This window comes from Crinia signifera, chromosome 2, assembly GCF_055691185.1.
Source record: "Crinia signifera chromosome 2, ASM5569118v1, whole genome shotgun sequence".
Classification (NCBI taxonomy): domain Eukaryota; kingdom Metazoa; phylum Chordata; class Amphibia; order Anura; family Myobatrachidae; genus Crinia; species Crinia signifera.
The window spans coordinates 365,718,668-365,736,139 of NC_139218.1; the positions used below are offsets into that span (position 1 = coordinate 365,718,668).

Sequence of the window (17,472 nt, forward strand, 5' to 3'; positions counted from 1 at the left end):
ACACCAACTACGACATTGAGCAAGAAAAGCTGTCCTAAGGCGTGAGCATACTTTACACCCAAATAAACTTTTGGATATGAGTATAATCACTTAAAAGATTTTATAGAACTTGGATATTTTGCCAAGTAATGTTGTTTCATCCTGAATCAGAGGTACAGGTTGAGTATCCCCTATCCGAAATGCTCGGGACCGCGAGCATTTCGGATAGGGGAATTTTCCGGTTTTTGGAATATTTTTTTGCAGCCATACTTACCTGTCCCCTGATGGTCCCCGGGCGTCCGCGCAGTCCCCGGGCGTCCACAGCAGGCCTCCGGCATCTTCTCCAGGTCTCCAGCGGTCCCAGGAATGCATTGCGCGAGTGTGCGCGCGCACCGGTGACGTCACCGGCGCGCGCGCACACTCGCGCAATGCATTCCTGGGACCGCTGGAGACCCTGGAGAAGATGCCGGAGGCCTGCTGTGGATGCCCGGGGACTTGGTAAGTATGAAAAGAGGGTTAGGGGGTTAAAAAAAAAAAATATTCGAATGATTCCAAAAACTACAGTTTTTGGAATAATTCGGATAAGGGATGTCCGGATACCGGATACTCAACCTGTAGTACATTCTGTAGTGCATACTTGTACAAGATCCTACGCTCATTGCTACCATTCAGAGTATATGTACACTTGTACATGGGTTGAGTACGAAACTCTGGTTGTCTGTATCCCGATGGTCAGGATGCTGACAGCGTTGTCCCTACAGCCAAAATACCAACAGAACAGGGTTTTTAAATTTTACCCCATACCCGCATCCCACCTTACCCGTCAACTCACCCTCTACCTAACCATAATCATCCCAACCAAGCAGCCTAAGCGTAACACTCGCCCTAGTACCTAACCCCCTGTACTTACCATCGGGATTCTAACTAGCGGGGTCTTGCCGCCAGTATTTCTATGAAGATCCTTCTGTGCACAAACTTTATGTAAAATAATATACACTTTTACTAGTTACCAGACTGTTAAAATGACAGATGAACATAATGTAGCGGCAGCGCCGGCGGCTGTGCAACACTTGAATTGCTCCGGCAACATCGTCTAGTGCTACACTAGCATACTGCCTTTTGACAATTCTGTACAGCTGTCTGATATATCTAGGTTTGAAGAGGGAAGGATATAACACATTTTCTGTATATATTCTTTTACATATATTCAAATAAAACCTGGCAGAGAACTGAGGAACATCGCCATAAAATAATACCATTCGACCACTAAGGGAAGTAGCTTTTTTTACACTATTTCTTCCCCATCCTTTCTATGCCCATATGAGGAGCGCCTAATATCTGAATTCCATCTGTATTTATCGTTCTTTTTTTCAAACACAGCCTGTAACATGGCAGTTAACAGGTGATTGGCTGGATGTTAAACGTAAGGGTGATAAAGCGAGTTAATCTCTTCATAAGGCTTAATACATCTGCCCCATTATGATTTAAACTTTACTCAAAAACAGTTGATGTAAAATCATGTCCAGATAGGCTAATCCTGGCTTATAGATCTAATCAAATATTTTGCTCATATAATGACCATCAACTATTAACAATTAATAGCCTGTGTACCTCTCCAACTTTCATACAAATACAGTATCATTGAAATAAAAAAAAAGTTACTGATGTATTATCTGGGCTCCCATGTTAAATGCACCCCATTTTTTCATACCCCTACTACCCAACAACGCATGGAGTTGATTTTATATAGTGTGGCGAGCGCAGCGAGCCACCGAGCCCGAAGCATGGCGAGCGCAGCGAGGGGACGCGGTCTCATAAGAAAAACGGGAGCCCAGATATTACATAAGTACCAAAAAAAAAAAAAAAGGTAAGAAAACAGCTAAAGATGCATATACATGGAACAATTTGGTATACAATGTGGTTGATCCTGATCTATTGGAGTGACAAATGTGTGTATGAACGATATTGATGCAACCCGTACCCGCTGCTTGTTACGAGAGGTCTATGATCTCTCATGCATGCACAAAGATCACAGACCAATCTTTTGCAACGTGTTCAAATATTTTAAGGTGTTTGCACGATGACGATTTGGTAATGCCAACAGTCTGCCTCCCACTCCGCTCCACTATTGTTAAAAGATCGATCGTTCATGTGTAATCATTTGTACAACCGTTCACTATTTGACACCAAATCGTTTGTCCGTGAGTTCTGAGGAAATTGTTAACATTGGATCGTTTCCCAAATTGTTACATGTGTATGGCGCAAACTCAGAAGTAATGTAAATATCGGTGTTAAAAAAAACCCTGAGAAAGTCTGGGCGATTATATCCATAAATAGGCATAACAAAAAGAAAATGGTTTACCATACTAGAAGACATAACTTTTTTTTAGTTAAAAAAAAAAAATTATATTATATATATATATATATATATATATATATATATATATATATATATATATATATATATACACATACATACACACACACACACACACACACACACACACACACAGGTACACCACCGATTTTCCGGCATGATTGGTTCCAATGCCATGCCGGATTATCGATTTTGCCGGATTACAGAAGGATTTCTAGTTTTTAGTAATTTTGCACCTTCAGTACATTTCTAAAGCAATAAATAGTCAAATATATGCTACAGCATAATATTAATGAATAAACACAGTAGTGCATGCAAAACTGTTTATTACAGTGTACTACATGCTGTATAAGCAAAAAAGGTATCAGGTATATTTTGAACAAACATTAACAGTAAAGGCAGTATGAATGAAAGTCTTGGATGCCATATCAGCCCCACTGCTGCCTGCTGTGTCGCCTGTAGTGTCCTTGGAAGCTGTACCCAGTGGCACCTGTTTATGCTGTCTTTATGTGCGGTACTTGCTGGGACCTTGGACGCCACATCAGCCCCAATCCTGCCTGCTGTGTCACCTGCGGGATCCTTGGAAGCTGTACCCAGTGGCACTTGCTCATGCTGTGTGTTGCGCCGATGTGTGGTACTTGCTTTGTCCTCAGACAACATGATGCTTCCTGTGTCACCTGCAGTGTCCACAGAAGCTGTACTCACTGACACTTGCACTTATTGCGTGTTACGCCCATGCACAGAAAGTGTTCTGGATTAAAAGAGTTCATCAACCTCTTTTAATCCAGACAATTTACAATTTTGCTTTGTCCGGATTAAAGGAGGTCCCTAAACTTCTTTAATCCGGACAAATCAAAATTGTCCGGATTTAAAGAGGTTCTGGACCAAAGGTTGCCGGAAAATCGGTGGTATATATATATATATATATATATATATATATATATATATATATATATATATATATATATATATATATATATATATATATATATATATACACACGACAGGGGCGGGCACTATATAGGCGACAGGGGCGGGCACTCCTTGCATCCAAGACAGCTGTAGCCGGGGTGCAGCGCACGTGAAATAGGTAGACGGCGGGGGGCTGCGGCACTCACTCGGACTTCTTCAATAAGTAAGCTCACACAGGCAAGCGGGTGGCCGACGTTTCGGATTTAATTCCGTTTTCAAGGCAGGGACATACAAACAGTATACAAAACATACCTTTATGTGCTCACACCGGACCACCTCCATGACTCTCCTCCCACCGGCTGCCTCTGCTTCCGCTCAACTTCCTGAGTGGTCAGTCACGTGACAGGACTCAAAGACGTCTCACATCCGGATTCTCCACTCGGAGGTGACAGTTGCCTAGCAACGCCGACGCTGAGGGGACGTGAAGGCTGCCAGGGAAACACAAAAACAAAAATCAGTGACAAATCAAGTGCAAGTGCATACATATACAAACTGTATTAAAGGTGACAGCAACTATGGAGACATCATAGAAAGACAGGCAAGTTCAAAGGCCAGGGTAATATATGAGAAGGCGAGTGGTGTTAAAGAAACATATTATAAGTTAATTGTTCATTTAGACCCTTAGGTCTAACAGTATCCAAGTGGAATATCCACTTTGTTTCTAATTGTAGAAGTCTCCTTCCTCGATCACCACCTCTCAAATCTTCCGGTACCTGGTCTATGATAATATATCTGAGACTGGCCAGGCTATGTTTCTGGGTAGCAAAATGCTTTGCTACAGGTTGTTCATTTGGCTTGTTGTTCAAAGCAGCTCGGATGGCAGTTCAATGCAGAGCAATTCGTTCTTTAAAAGTCCGGATGGTTTTCCCTACATAATATGGACCGCAAGGGCACTTAATAATGTAGACCACGTGGCTGCTTGAACATGTCAAAGGGTGGCGGATTTTATATTCATAACCTGAGTGAGGGTGATTGAATACTTTAGCTTGAATCATAGAGCTGCACGTGGTGCATCCTGTGCAGCGATAACACCCTCCAGGTTTGCTCATGGTGCCTGCTGGTAATCTCTTTGAAATATCTGTACGTACAACCCAGTCTCTTATGTTCTTCCCACGAGTACAAGTCATCAGTCTGGTGTCTTTCAGTTGTTTTAGATGCTTGTCGTGTTGAACAGTAGGCCAAAGTGAGTTGGCAGTGTTCTTGATTATAGGGTCAGCTGGGTTGTAGGCCCGTACCCATCCAATACAGTTAGATGTTAGATTATTTTTGTTCCTCCTTTGTAGGGCAACTTGTCTGGAGACTCCATCAACTCTGTTCCTAGCTGTAGTCAGAGTCTCTACAGAGTAACCACGCTCTTTGAACTTATTCTGCATCTTTGTAAGGTCCTGCTCCAGTACTTCTGGCGAGCTTGTAATTCTCTTTACCCGCAATAGCTGGGAGAATGGCAGGCCTTGTTTTAATGCTGGAGGGTGGAAACTCTGGGCCAATAGCAGGGTATTTCTTCGTCCTCTTCGCTCCATCGCTGACCGCCGACTGACCTCTCACCTAATCACCTCCTCCCACTCCCGTGTCCAAGATTTCTCTCGCGCTGCCCCCCTGCACTGGAACAACCTCCCGCCACCCATCAGGCTATCTGATTCCCTTACCTCCTTCAAGCGCTCCCTCAAAACCCACTTTTTTCGACTAGCCTATCCCTCCTCCTAACCTCTTTTGATCCTCCTATCCTGCCTCCGTTCCCCTCCGTTCCTACTTATCCTATTGTATTTCATTCGTCCACCCACCTATTTTTAGTATGTTAACTCTTATGAGCAGGGCCCTCCTTCCTCACGTACTCACCCTACCTCATTACCTCACCTGTGCTCCTGTCCTGTTCTTCCCTTCCTCTACTTCATCTTTAGTCTCCTTGACAATTTTGACACCTACTTCTGAACTGATGCTGATTTTAGTTCTACCAGGTTTACCCCTATTTATACTGTATCTTTCAACACACCCTGTACGTTACCTTGTAATTTTTGTTTTTTTGTTTGCTATGTACGGCGCTGCGGACACTTTGCGGCGCCTTATAAATAAACGTACTACTACTACTACTATTTCTGTCTGTCTCTTTCGAGTAGACGGCCGTACTCAGTTGTCCTTCTGTGACTGAGATTTTGACATCCAGATAATTGACGCACTCTTGGCTCATATTGTAAGTAAATTTAATCGGACAGTCGAGGGTGTTGATACTCTCCATGGTGTCGACGGCCGTACTCAGTTGTCCTTCTGTGACTGAGATTTTGACATCCAGATAATTGACGCACTCTTGGCTCATATTGTAAGTAAATTTAATCGGACAGTCGAGGGTGTTGATACTCTCCATGGTGTCGACAAAGTCATCTTTAGAGCCGGTCCAGAAAAGTAGAATGTCATCAATATATCTAGTGTAGAAGGCAATTTTGGGTTTGATGGAGTCGTTGAAAAACAAGGTTTGCTCTAATGTAGACATATAAACGTTGGCAAAGGATGGTGCCACGGGAGAACCCATGGCACACCCAGAGAATCCCAGGGTCCCCCTGCTGTATTGCCTGCCAAAGATACACAAAAATCTTGGATCCCCACCGGGTCGGCCGATCATTTCGGCAAGGGAGTCCCTGTATAGTCCTATATCGAGCTTTCTAGACCACTTCCTCTTGCCAATAATTCAAAAACTCCCTACATATCTTCAAGACACAACCGCCCTCCTTCAAAAATTGTCACAACTGGATATTATTCCAACAGATACTTGGCTTATTACGCTCGATATCAGCAGCCTATACACGAGCATTCCTCATGAGGGTGGCATCAGTGCCATGAGGGATCTGCTTACCAACGATACCAACTACTTGGGGCCTGATATAGACCTGTTCATATCTCTATTGACACTGACCCTCCAAAGGAACTTTTTCATATTCAACAAACAGTTCTTCCGCCAACGCACTGGGTGTGCCATGGGTTCTCCCGTGGCACCATCCTTTGCCAACGTTTATATGTTTACATTAGAGCAAACCTTGTTTTTCAACGACTCCATCAAACCCAAAATTGCCTTCTACACTAGATATATTGATGACATTCTACTTTTCTGGACCGGCTCTAAAGATGACTTTGTCGACACCATGGAGAGTATCAACACCCTCGACTGTCCGATTAAATTTACTTACAATATGAGCCAAGAGTGTGTCAATTATCTGGGTGTCAATTATCTGGATGTCAAAATCTCAGTCACAGAAGGACAACTGAGTACGGCCGTCTACTCGAAAGAGACAGACAGAAATACCCTGCTATTGGCCCAGAGTTTCCACCCTCCAGCATTAAAACAAGGCCTGCCATTCTCCCAGCTATTGCGGGTAAAGAGAATTACAAGCTCGCCAGAAGTACTGGAGCAGGACCTTACAAAGATGCAGAATAAGTTCAAAGAGCGTGGTTACTCTGTAGAGACTCTGACTACAGCTAGGAACAGAGTTGATGGAGTCTCCAGACAAGTTGCCCTACAAAGGAGGAACAAAAATAATCTAACATCTAACTGTATTGGATGGGTACGGGCCTACAACCCAGCTGACCCTATAATCAAGAACACTGCCAACTCACTTTGGCCTACTGTTCAACACGACAAGCATCTAAAACAACTGAAAGACACCAGACTGATGACTTGTACTCGTAGGAAGAACATAAGAGACTGGGTTGTACGTACAGATATTTCAAAGAGATTACCAGCAGGCACCATGAGCAAACCTGGAGGGTGTTATCGCTGCACAGGATGCACCACGTGCAGCTCTATGATTCAAGCTAAAGTATTCAATCACCCTCAATCAGGTTATGAATATAAAATCCGCCACCCTTTGACATGTTCAAGCAGCCACGTGGTCTACATTATTAAGTGCCCTTGCGGCCTATATTATGTAGGGAAAACCATCCGGACTTTTAAAGAACGAATTGCTCTGTATAGAACTGCCATCCGAGCTGCTTTGACCAACAAGCCAAATGAACAACCTGTAGCAAAGCATTTTGCTACCCAGAAACATAGCCTGGCCAGTCTCAGATATATTATCATAGACCAGGTACCGGAAGATTTGAGAGGTGGTGATCGAGGAAGGAGACTTCTACAATTAGAAACAAAGTGGATATTCCACTTGGATACTGTTAGACCTAAGGGTCTAAATGAACAATTAACTTATAATATGTTTCTTTAACACCACTCGCCTTCTCATATATTACCCTGGCCTTTGAACTTGTGCCTGTCTTTCTATGATGTCTCCATAGTTGCTGTCACCTTTAATACAGTTTGTATATGTATGCACTTGCACTTGATTTGTCACTGATTTTTGTTTTTGTGTTTCCCTGGCAGCCTTCACGTCCCCTCAGCGTCGGCGTTGCTAGGCAACTGTCACCTCAGTGGAGAATCCGGATGTGAGACGTCTTTGAGTCCTGTCACGTGACTGACCACTCAGGAAGTTGAGCGGAAGCAGAGGCAGCCGGTGGGAGGAGAGTCATGGAGGTGGTCCGGTGTGAGCACATTAAAGGTATGTTTTGTATACTGTTTGTATGTCCCTGCCTTGAAAACGGAATTAAATCCGAAACGTCGGCCACCCGCTTGTCTGTGTGAGCTTACTTATTGAAGAAGTCCGAGTGAGTGCCGCAGCCCCCCGCCGTATATATATATATATATATATATATATATATATATATATATATATATATATACACACAACACTGATCCCATCAACTATAAGCATCCAGGAATGAGAGACCAGCACACCACCAGTTAAATTTCATCCAATTGTATTGAAAAAGAGTTAGATTTCAATCCAGTAACCAAAGCATTTCAATGCAAAAACAGAAGAGACATTGCTGTACTTATCATTCTCTTCAACCAAGGGGCAGCCCTGTAGTAATGAGCCCCATGGATGCTTATAGTTGATGGGATCAGTGTTGTATAACTTTGTGTATGGGACACAGCACCCATATATTGACTTGTCCTGAAAGTGTGCGGCTCTTCTGGAAGTGAACATATATATATATATATACATATACACACACACACACACACACATATTTCAAGCATTGATGAGTTAATAACCTTGCAAAAGGTGCTAGATGAAACGCAATTTCAACGGTAGCAGAAAATAATTTAATGTAAACAAAATCCTATGAGTACATTAGGGAGAAGATTTATCAAAGCATTGAAAGAGGTGAGCAGAGAGTGAGATTAAGTACAAACCATTTTAAAGGCTGTAGTATAAAAAAAAGGGGGGGGGGGTGTCATCTAGGAGCTGATTGGTACTTTATCTCTCTCTTTGTTAACTTTACATTTATATATACCCCCAGGCACTGTTGTTTTAAGTTCAGACAACTTGGCTTTGATTAACTCATTAGCAAGTGCTTGCAGTAGCTACTACCCGACTTCCTGATAGACTGATTCCACTTTCACATGGCCAAAAATAACCCAGGCATTTGCAGGGTTTCTGACACGTCAACCCCGGTTGAGGTGCGGTGTAAAAGTACCACACCTAATAACCCGGGTCGACCAACCCAGCAATCCCTCAAAGATTATAAAAAGGTGTTGAACCCGGGTCGCTGCCTGTATAAATGGACAACCAGGGTTTAATGTACTGTAAAAGCACCGGACCAAAGTCAGACACAAGATCGAGATCCCGGGTCCGACCCGACATAGCAACATGAAAGCGGTATAATACTTTAAATGCACATACAAAGGGACATATCACCCCTCAGCATTGTTTGTTTTAAATTCGAGAATAACGTATATTTAGGTCTGTACTACGACTTTTCATAAAAATAAATAAATAATTGTATCCTTTTTTTTCCCCAATGGTTCTGAACAGAAGCATATAATTACCTTGCTGATACATCATGCTATTGATTGCTGTATCTAACCCTTATTACCATACAATGTTCACATTTCCATTGTAAATCACTAAAATCTTGAGGTGTGGATTAGCTCAGACAATGTCTAGGTAGACCGTCAATATGGCTGCCATGCACTAGGTTGACAGTGGCCAAGTGTTGACACAAGCAAAAGGTCGGTATGGAAAGGTCATCAAAGCAGTTGGGCCCTCAATTAGTGTAGCGGTTCGTTCTCCATGCTCAAGACCAGGTGGCTTGTTCCACTACCGATGCGTCGGCAAACTTAACCGTTCCCATTCGCACGTGGATGGTAAAAGTAATAGAAAAAAAAAAAATGGAGAAAATACAAATGTGAAACTCAAGTCGACCTTTTCACACATCGACCATTTGTCAATGTCGACCTAGTGCATTTGAACCCTTTGTCAATCTATTGACCGCCTACCTAGACACAGTCTGTGAGCCATCTGGGCTTGAAAACCCGACACTAAGAAGGCAGGGTAGACAATAAATAGGTAGCACTTACTTTTCCAATAATGGTAAGGGAAAATCTGCTTCACACGCAAATTCTTCAGCACAGCTCAACACATCGACATCTTCTGTCTCAGACATCTATTCCACAAAATATAATATACAATATTTTACTAATAGAACACCACGCTCTCTTTAAAAGCTCCAATTTAATAGACCTTGGGCTTTGGAAAGTGCAGAGATTTCCCCTACATAGATGCAAGCTTTAAAGTGGCAAGAGAGCAAAGTTGCAGCAGATTTAAAAAAAAAAAAAAAAAACACAAGCAAAAAAAACCTTGAGGCCTTTTACTCCGTAACAATTAATGGTCTGCTGTAGTTTCAAATGCTAAACAATTCACAATATACAGTATTTGGGTTTTTCAATAGATGGTGTCCAATTCAATTGATGCTCCACTCGAGTGTGTGTGAATGACATTTCAGCTCACAGCTTCCTGAAAACTCTGAGTTGGGCGGTTAAACAAGAGTTTGAGCTTGAGACTGGTTTAGCCACTTTGTCGGTACTAATATATGTGTGCACTTGCAGCATGTGCACCGATTGTATTTGGGCACCCACATAAACACTGAATTTCCCCGTAGTGTGCAGTGCTATGTATTACACAGTAGATCACCTGCAGTACATTTAATTTCTCAGAAATACCCTCTTTTATGTTCACACAAGGCCATGGTTCGAAGATAAGCCCATACATTTAGGACTTTCGATGTGGGCAATTATGCTTTTTTAAATACAGTATAAGCATTATACTACTTGTCACGATCCAGGCTTTACAGCAGGCATATGTATCATCCAGATGCCAGAGAAGTATCTGCTCTCCAGACATGATTTCTATCAGCGCCCTCAATGACTTACATCACCATCAGTGCTCCTTCATCGATATCAGTCACCATTGTTGTCTCCTTCATTAATATCCATCACCATTGGAGATTCTCCACTGCTACTTATTGCCAAAGGTGTAATACTTACCACCACATCTGTGTCCTCCATCGATACTCTCCATTATCAGTGCAGCATCTGTGATCCTCCTATTCAGTAGCGTTTCCCTGGTCGATGTTTCCCACGATCGGTGCTCCAATATCGTGACCCAGCCACAGGTCCACAGCGGTCAGTATTCTATTGCCAATCCATCTGCATTATTGTGTTTACTCTTGACTTCATCAGTGTTTCTACACTGCACCACCTATGCTATAATATATTGTTGGACTTCATTAGTGTTTCTACACTGCAGCTATTACCATCTTGCTATTACCAATAATGTATGTCTGTTATTGCCTGTGATTACCTGCTATACTAATACCATTCCTCAAAGTACTCAGTAAACCATAAAGGTAGTCACTAAAGACTTTAAAGTTATACCTTGTGGTCACATCTAGCTACTGTCTGGGGTGTCTCTGGTATGCACAGTACACTCATTAAAGCTCCACAGTTCCAGTACCAGCCAGCCCCTAAGCCTGTGGTTATTTCCATCCATGGATGGTGTAATGGTTAGCATTACTGCCTCACAGCACTGACGTCGTGGGTTCAATTCCCACCATGGCCCAACTGTGCAGAATTTGTAGATTCTCCCTGTACTTGCGTGGGTTTCCACCGGGTACTCCGGTGTCCTCCCACAATCCAAAAATATACTGGTAGGTCAAATAGCTCTCAACAAAAACTCTAGAATGAATGTGTGCACATGTCGTAGGAAATATAGATTGTAAGCTCCACTGGGGCAGGAACTGACGTGAATATTCAAATATTCTAAGTAAAGTGCTGAAGAATATGTGCGCACTATATAAGAAACTTAATAGAGTGTTCACGCTGGGCTGTTTTAGCGGGGTGGTGCGCCCTGCCCCTCTAGCACAGCCCTGCTAAAACAGCCTGCTGCCTGTCCTTGCCGGTGCGCACAGGGAAGCCCAGCGCCACCATATATGTCTGCGCCCTGCTCTGCCCAGTTCCTAGAAGACTAAAATAAATAAATCTGACCACAAGCTTGACACTACTTTAGACAACAGAATATTTCTGAACCTTGCGCTGACTATATGCAGCAGGTCTCCTTAATTAGGGTTAACGCCCAACCCAAGAAAGCATACATACAACAGATAGATATAAGGAGCCTTGCGCTGAGAAAGTTTCTAATAAAAGATTTCTCAAAAGGACCCTTCTTTTATAGTCCTCTGAATATAGTTGTTCCGCTGGATTCAAACGGAAGAAACTTAACTTACAGTATAATTCTGGCAGGTGTACACTATGGTTTCTTTTAACTCAGCTTAGGATCCATGACAGCACAAACTCAACTTACTTGCTGTTTCACTCACGCATTCATATAAGAGTATCTTTGCCCACACCTCAGGAGTCAGCGGTCAGGTAAACAAAAGGGGATTTATTCCAACACACAACGGCACATGAAGACAGGTTAAAAGCCAGACCTGAATAACATTAGTGGGTTCCAGCAGCCTTAGAACTCCATGCTGCAGACACGTGAACTCAGGCAGGGAGCGTGGATGCTTGTCTCCGTCAGATGGCAATGTAGACGGGATGCCGGACCCTTCGTTACTCACTTCTTGCGGCGGTTCTATTTCAGGTTCATCAACGAGTTTCGGATATCCTCTGTATCCTTTTTCAAGATGACCCGCATATTCGCTTGCAGGATATTTAAAGGGTGGCTGGTAGAATTACATGGGGTTCCGTTGGCCTATAAATTTTCACCAAGGTAGTAAACTGAGGCAAGCCCCAGGGGCCGGGAACACTCGAGTCAGAGCTATAACCGGCCGGTTATAGTTCTGACTCCAGAATGTTCCCGGTCCCTGGGGCTTGCCTCAGTTTATCCACATCTCCTTGGTGTCCAGAACACAAGACACCAGCGTCCAAAAAGGCCACGATGTGGGGCCTCAAGAATCTCAACTTTGGAAACCTCAATAGATTCCTCAAATCTAATTTAGTAGAGGAGTACCACTAGGGGTGCAGAATTTGTGGCCACGCAGCTCCAATACATTTTACAAGCATCAAGGAGGAACTGAAGATTATACCCACCTTCATTTCTTCCTGGAACCCATATTGTGGACATGGACAGTGCAGCATCTCCAAGGCATCCTGGTGAGTAAACAAACGAAAGTTCCTCTTGTTACTGCACCAGCCTGAATCAGTGTCAAATAGAGGGATTTTGTACTTACCGTAAATCCTTTTCTCCAAGTCCACAGGTGTCACTGGAGTTACACTGGGGAATAGAAGACGACCACAGGGAGCATGGGCACTTTAAATAAAAAGATTAGAGTGGCTAACTCCTCCCCTTCTACTTCCCCTCCAGGTCAGTCAGAAAGGTTGTGCTCGGAAGGGAGCAGGAAGATAAAACACACTTCCGAAGAGGAGGTTAATACCACATACATCATTCAATACAAGAAGTAAAGAAGAAAGACAGTGAGAAAACACTGAAAATTCAAACATACATAGTCAACAGACAATGTAACATACTAACATAACCAACGTAACCCTAGCAGGGAAACTCCAAGGTAATGGTCCTTGTAGGATATAAGCCCAAAGGCAACTTAAAGGAGAACAGCGCTGTGGTGGGCGTCCAGTGACACCTGTGGACTCGGAGAAAAGGATTTACGGTAAGTACAAAATCCCTCTTTCTCCTTCATCCACTAGGTGTCACTGGAGTTACACTGGGGACGTCCCAGAGCCCTCAATCCCGGGTGGGAGAGCGCTGAGAACCCCTTAATACCCTGCGGCCAAACACTGAAGCAGGATCCGCAAAGGTATCAAACCTGTAGAACCTAACAAAGGTTCTGCAGCCAGACCAGGAGAGCTGCTGTAGAGAAACCCCTCGGGCAGCCGCCCAAGAGGACCCCACCGACCTGGTTGAATGCGCTGTAATGCAAACAGGAGGAGTCCGTGAAGAGGTGACATAGGCCTGACGTATGGTCAACCGAATCCACCTGGACAGCGTCTGTTTTGAGGCTGGCCATCCACGACGCACAGGGTCGTAGGTCACAAACAGCGAATCAGAAGTCCTGATAGAGGCTGTGCTGGCTACATAAATACTTAGAGCCCTAACCACATCCAAGGATCTCGCCTCCGGTGAGTCCTCTGGGAAAGCAGAAACCACAATGGGCTGGTTCAAATGAAAGGCCGATACTACCTTTGGAAGGAAGGCCAGGCTGGTACGGAGCTCCGCTCTGTCAGAATGAAATTGAAGAAACGGGGAGCGACAAGAAAGAGCCCCCAGTTCCGATACCCGTCTGGCAGATGCCAGAGCCAGCAAAAGTACGACCTTCCACGTGAGGTAGCGAAGGTCCACCTCCTCCAAGAGCTCAAAAACCGAGGACTGAAGGTACTCCAGCACCAAGTCCAAGTCCCAGGGAGCCGTTGGAGGACGAATGGGTGGCTGCAAACGAAGCACCCCCTGAAAAAAGGTTTGCACCTCTGGAAGAAAAGCTAACTTCTTCTGAAAAAAGATGGAGAGAGCTGAGACCTGAACCGTCAAGGTATTCAGCCTCAGCCCTGCAGACAAACCTTCCTGCAGAAAAAGGAGAAGTCTTGCCTTCTTGAACAGGCATGTGGAAACCCCACGCCTCTCGCACCAAGCCACATAAGAACGCCATATCCTGTGGTAGTGCGCTGAGGTAACCTCTTTCCTGGCACTTAGCATGGTGGGTATAACCGCACGGGGTATACCAGCCCTCCTCAGGATGGACCTCTCAGCAGCCACGCCGTCAAATGAAGACGACCTAAATCTGGGTAGATGAAGGGTCCCTGGCTGAGAAGGTCGTCTTGAAGAGGCAGGGGCCACGGCTCGTCTATCAGCAGAGCTGTCAGACTGGTGTACCAAGACCGACGAGGCCAGTCTGGTGCCACCAACAGAGCAGTGACCCCCTCTCTCCGGATCCGTTGAAGTACCCGGGGTATCAGCGGGAATGGTGGAAAGAGGTACACATACTGGAAGGGCCAAGGAGCCCTTCTGCTTGAGGATCTCGTGTTCTTGCGAAGAACCGGGGAAGCTGGAAGTTGTGGCGGGACGCCATCAGGTCCACTTGGGGACAGCCCCAGCGATGTATCAGCTTCTGACTCCCTGCGTCTTCACTGTCATGGGCCGCCCGGAAGCTGCACCTCTCTTCTTTGCCAGTCAGGGAGGGAGTGTCACATGACTCTGGTTGTGTGAGCCATCTAAAGACAAATTGCATGTGCTTAAAAGCACATGCAATCTGCTCCCAATCCCAACTGATCTGACCTGCAGCACGTTAGATCAGAGGACCAATCCTCCAGGGCGGGGATTGTATGATTGCGTGCACACAATCTATTGAGATTGTATGATTGGGTGCAATGTCTTTCTGATGTATGGCCACCTTAAGCCTTGTGGGAATTTCATATTGCAGTAACCTTTTGGTGCCTGCCTCTAGAGCCAGCCTAAACCAACTGCCAATGCCTCCTAGTGGATGAAAAAGAAATAGGTACAACATAGGCAATGGCAGGTATTCAATGTTTGCTCTGGGGAGCTGCAGCGAATCCTGTGTAGGATTCGCTGCACTTTCTCCCCAATTCTCCCTGTAGGGAGATTCGCCGGGCAGCCGCCCGTTCTCCCTATTCAACACCTCAGGGGCTCTCTGCCCCTGGTGGCGAATTTTAACCCCCCTGGCGAATGCCGCCGGGGAGCTGGGGGGCGGCTGCAGGCAGGGAGATGGAAGCCTCCCTGCCTGTGCCGGACACTGCGGGGGAGAAGGAGGGCTGTGGGGGACAGAGGGAGAGCCCCCAGAGCTGGCAGGGGGCTGTGTTAGGGAGCAGCTACACACTGGTCCCGATCGTGCATGTGTATTGATCGGGATCAGTGTGCAGTGAATATATGAATATTAATGAGCGGCTCCCGACTCGGCCCCCTGCTGGTGAATGTGTAAAAATAAAAAAAAAAATATTGTTTAAAATTTTTTTTTTTTTTTTTATTAAAATATATTCATGTGCTGCAAGCACATGAATAAAAATAGCATGCCCCTTCACAGAAAAAAAAAAAAAGATTTTTTGACACCAAAATAAAAAAAAACGCTTTATTTTTAAAGATCACATTCCAGTTCTCCAGAAAAAGATGACGAATGTAAAATGGTGAATCCAGGGAAAATCACTGGAGAAAGCAGTTCTCCACTTCAGCATTGAATACACTCTCGGTGAATTCCACTAAAAACCCCATTGAAAACCACTGGCGAATCGCGGAAAATCACAAACAGAGAATCGCCAGACATTCGCTCTTCATTTGCAGAGAATGGTGTCCATTGAATAGGGCGAATTGTTTTTCCAGTGAGAAAATTCCCTGTAAACCCGGGGAATTGACTGATTCCCCAGAAAATATGGAGAATCAGAGGCATTGAATAATGGCCAATGTCTCTCACCAGCAATAATCAGCAGAATCTCATTGTTTAAGGACCTTGCAATTAACTGAATTTGCCCCTTTGACTGAGTACAACAGTCTTACTGGAACTAGATCGCTCTTCACTTTGTAAGTTGTGGAGCAGGGCTGGGCAATTGCGGCCCTCCAGATGTTGATGAACTACACATCCCAGGATGCTTTGCATTAGTTTTGCTATGTGGCCATGCTGAAACTGATGCAAGGCATGCTGGGATGTGTAGTTCCTCAACATCTGGAGGGCAGCAATTGCCCAGCCCTGGAGCTTAACCCCCTTCTGTAGGCATGCAAACAGAACATGTAAGCACCAGTCTTCTAGAGAGGCACACAAATGGGGTTGGGATCATTTGGTCTACAGCATGATGGTCAACAGTCATTATGTCGACATGGGAAAAGGTCAACAAAGTTCTAGGGCGAAGGTCATTCGTTCGACAGGTCGATAGTTCGACATTGTCTATGTGGACAGTCAAAAGGTTGACATGGTGTTTTTCACAGTTTTTTTTACCTGAATGTCAACACAGTCAACATGGACAGAGTTTAAAGTGCACCGCATCCCCTCGCTGTGCTCGCGATGCGTCGGGCACGGTACCTCGCTGCGCTCGGCACACTATTTTATTCTCCCACCACGCCCTAGCGGATGGTAGGGCATGAAATACCGCCTGCCGGCACATGTTGGCTCAAAAACCAGTGAAAAACCCCATGTCGACCTTTTGACTGTCAACCTAGACATTGTCGAACTAATCAATTTTCGACCTAGAACCATGTCAATCTTTTCATATGTCAACCTAGACCCATGTCGACCTTTTCCCATGTTGACATAATGACTGTCGACCATCATGCTGTACAGCAAATGACCGCATCCCATACAAATGGTGTGATAGGAACTACCGATATGGACTACATAGAACATACAGCACCCTGTACGGCTTGCGCACAGGTTTTAAAGAAAGAATTTATTATTGGCATTACATTCTGTGGCATACGTTAGTATATGGTAAGAAGCAGGTTAGTATAGAGACTTTGCACATTGATAGGCTTACCATACAATCTCTATTAACCGGGACACTTATTGATTACAATGGTTCTGTGCATAAGTAAAACCAGGTGAAATGCAGGCTAGAAGCTACTGAACCTGTGTAATGCTGGCCACACATCACACCAACTTTCTTCCAACCATCCAACTAGTTGGTTGGACTGAAAATCTGGTATTGTATGTAAATACCAATAAGCAATTTGCTCACAAACTCAGGAGAATGGACAAAAACATTCAGTGAAATTGTTTAAATCAAATAGGTCCAATTACAGTACATTGTCTGAGTGACAGTTGTTGTCCATTTTCCGATTTTCCGATTTGGGAAACAAATGACAATTACA

At 44.4% G+C, this 17,472-nt stretch overlaps 1 protein-coding gene across 3 annotated transcripts in view; it reads right to left on the reverse strand.

The window, feature by feature from the left end:
• Nucleotides 1–17,472, reverse strand: part of RNF17 (ring finger protein 17) — a 221,197-nt gene that overhangs the window by 189,356 nt on the left and 14,369 nt on the right. For 2 of the 3 annotated variants that reach the window (XM_083169963.1, XM_083169962.1), the window contains one exon: nucleotides 9,729–9,814. In XM_083169963.1, coding sequence (XP_083026089.1) covers nucleotides 9,729–9,814 — 86 coding nt within the window. Of the gene's footprint in view, nucleotides 1–9,728; nucleotides 9,815–12,740; nucleotides 12,801–17,472 lie in introns of all 3 variants that reach the window. The other variant, XM_083169961.1, reaches the window with a different exon arrangement.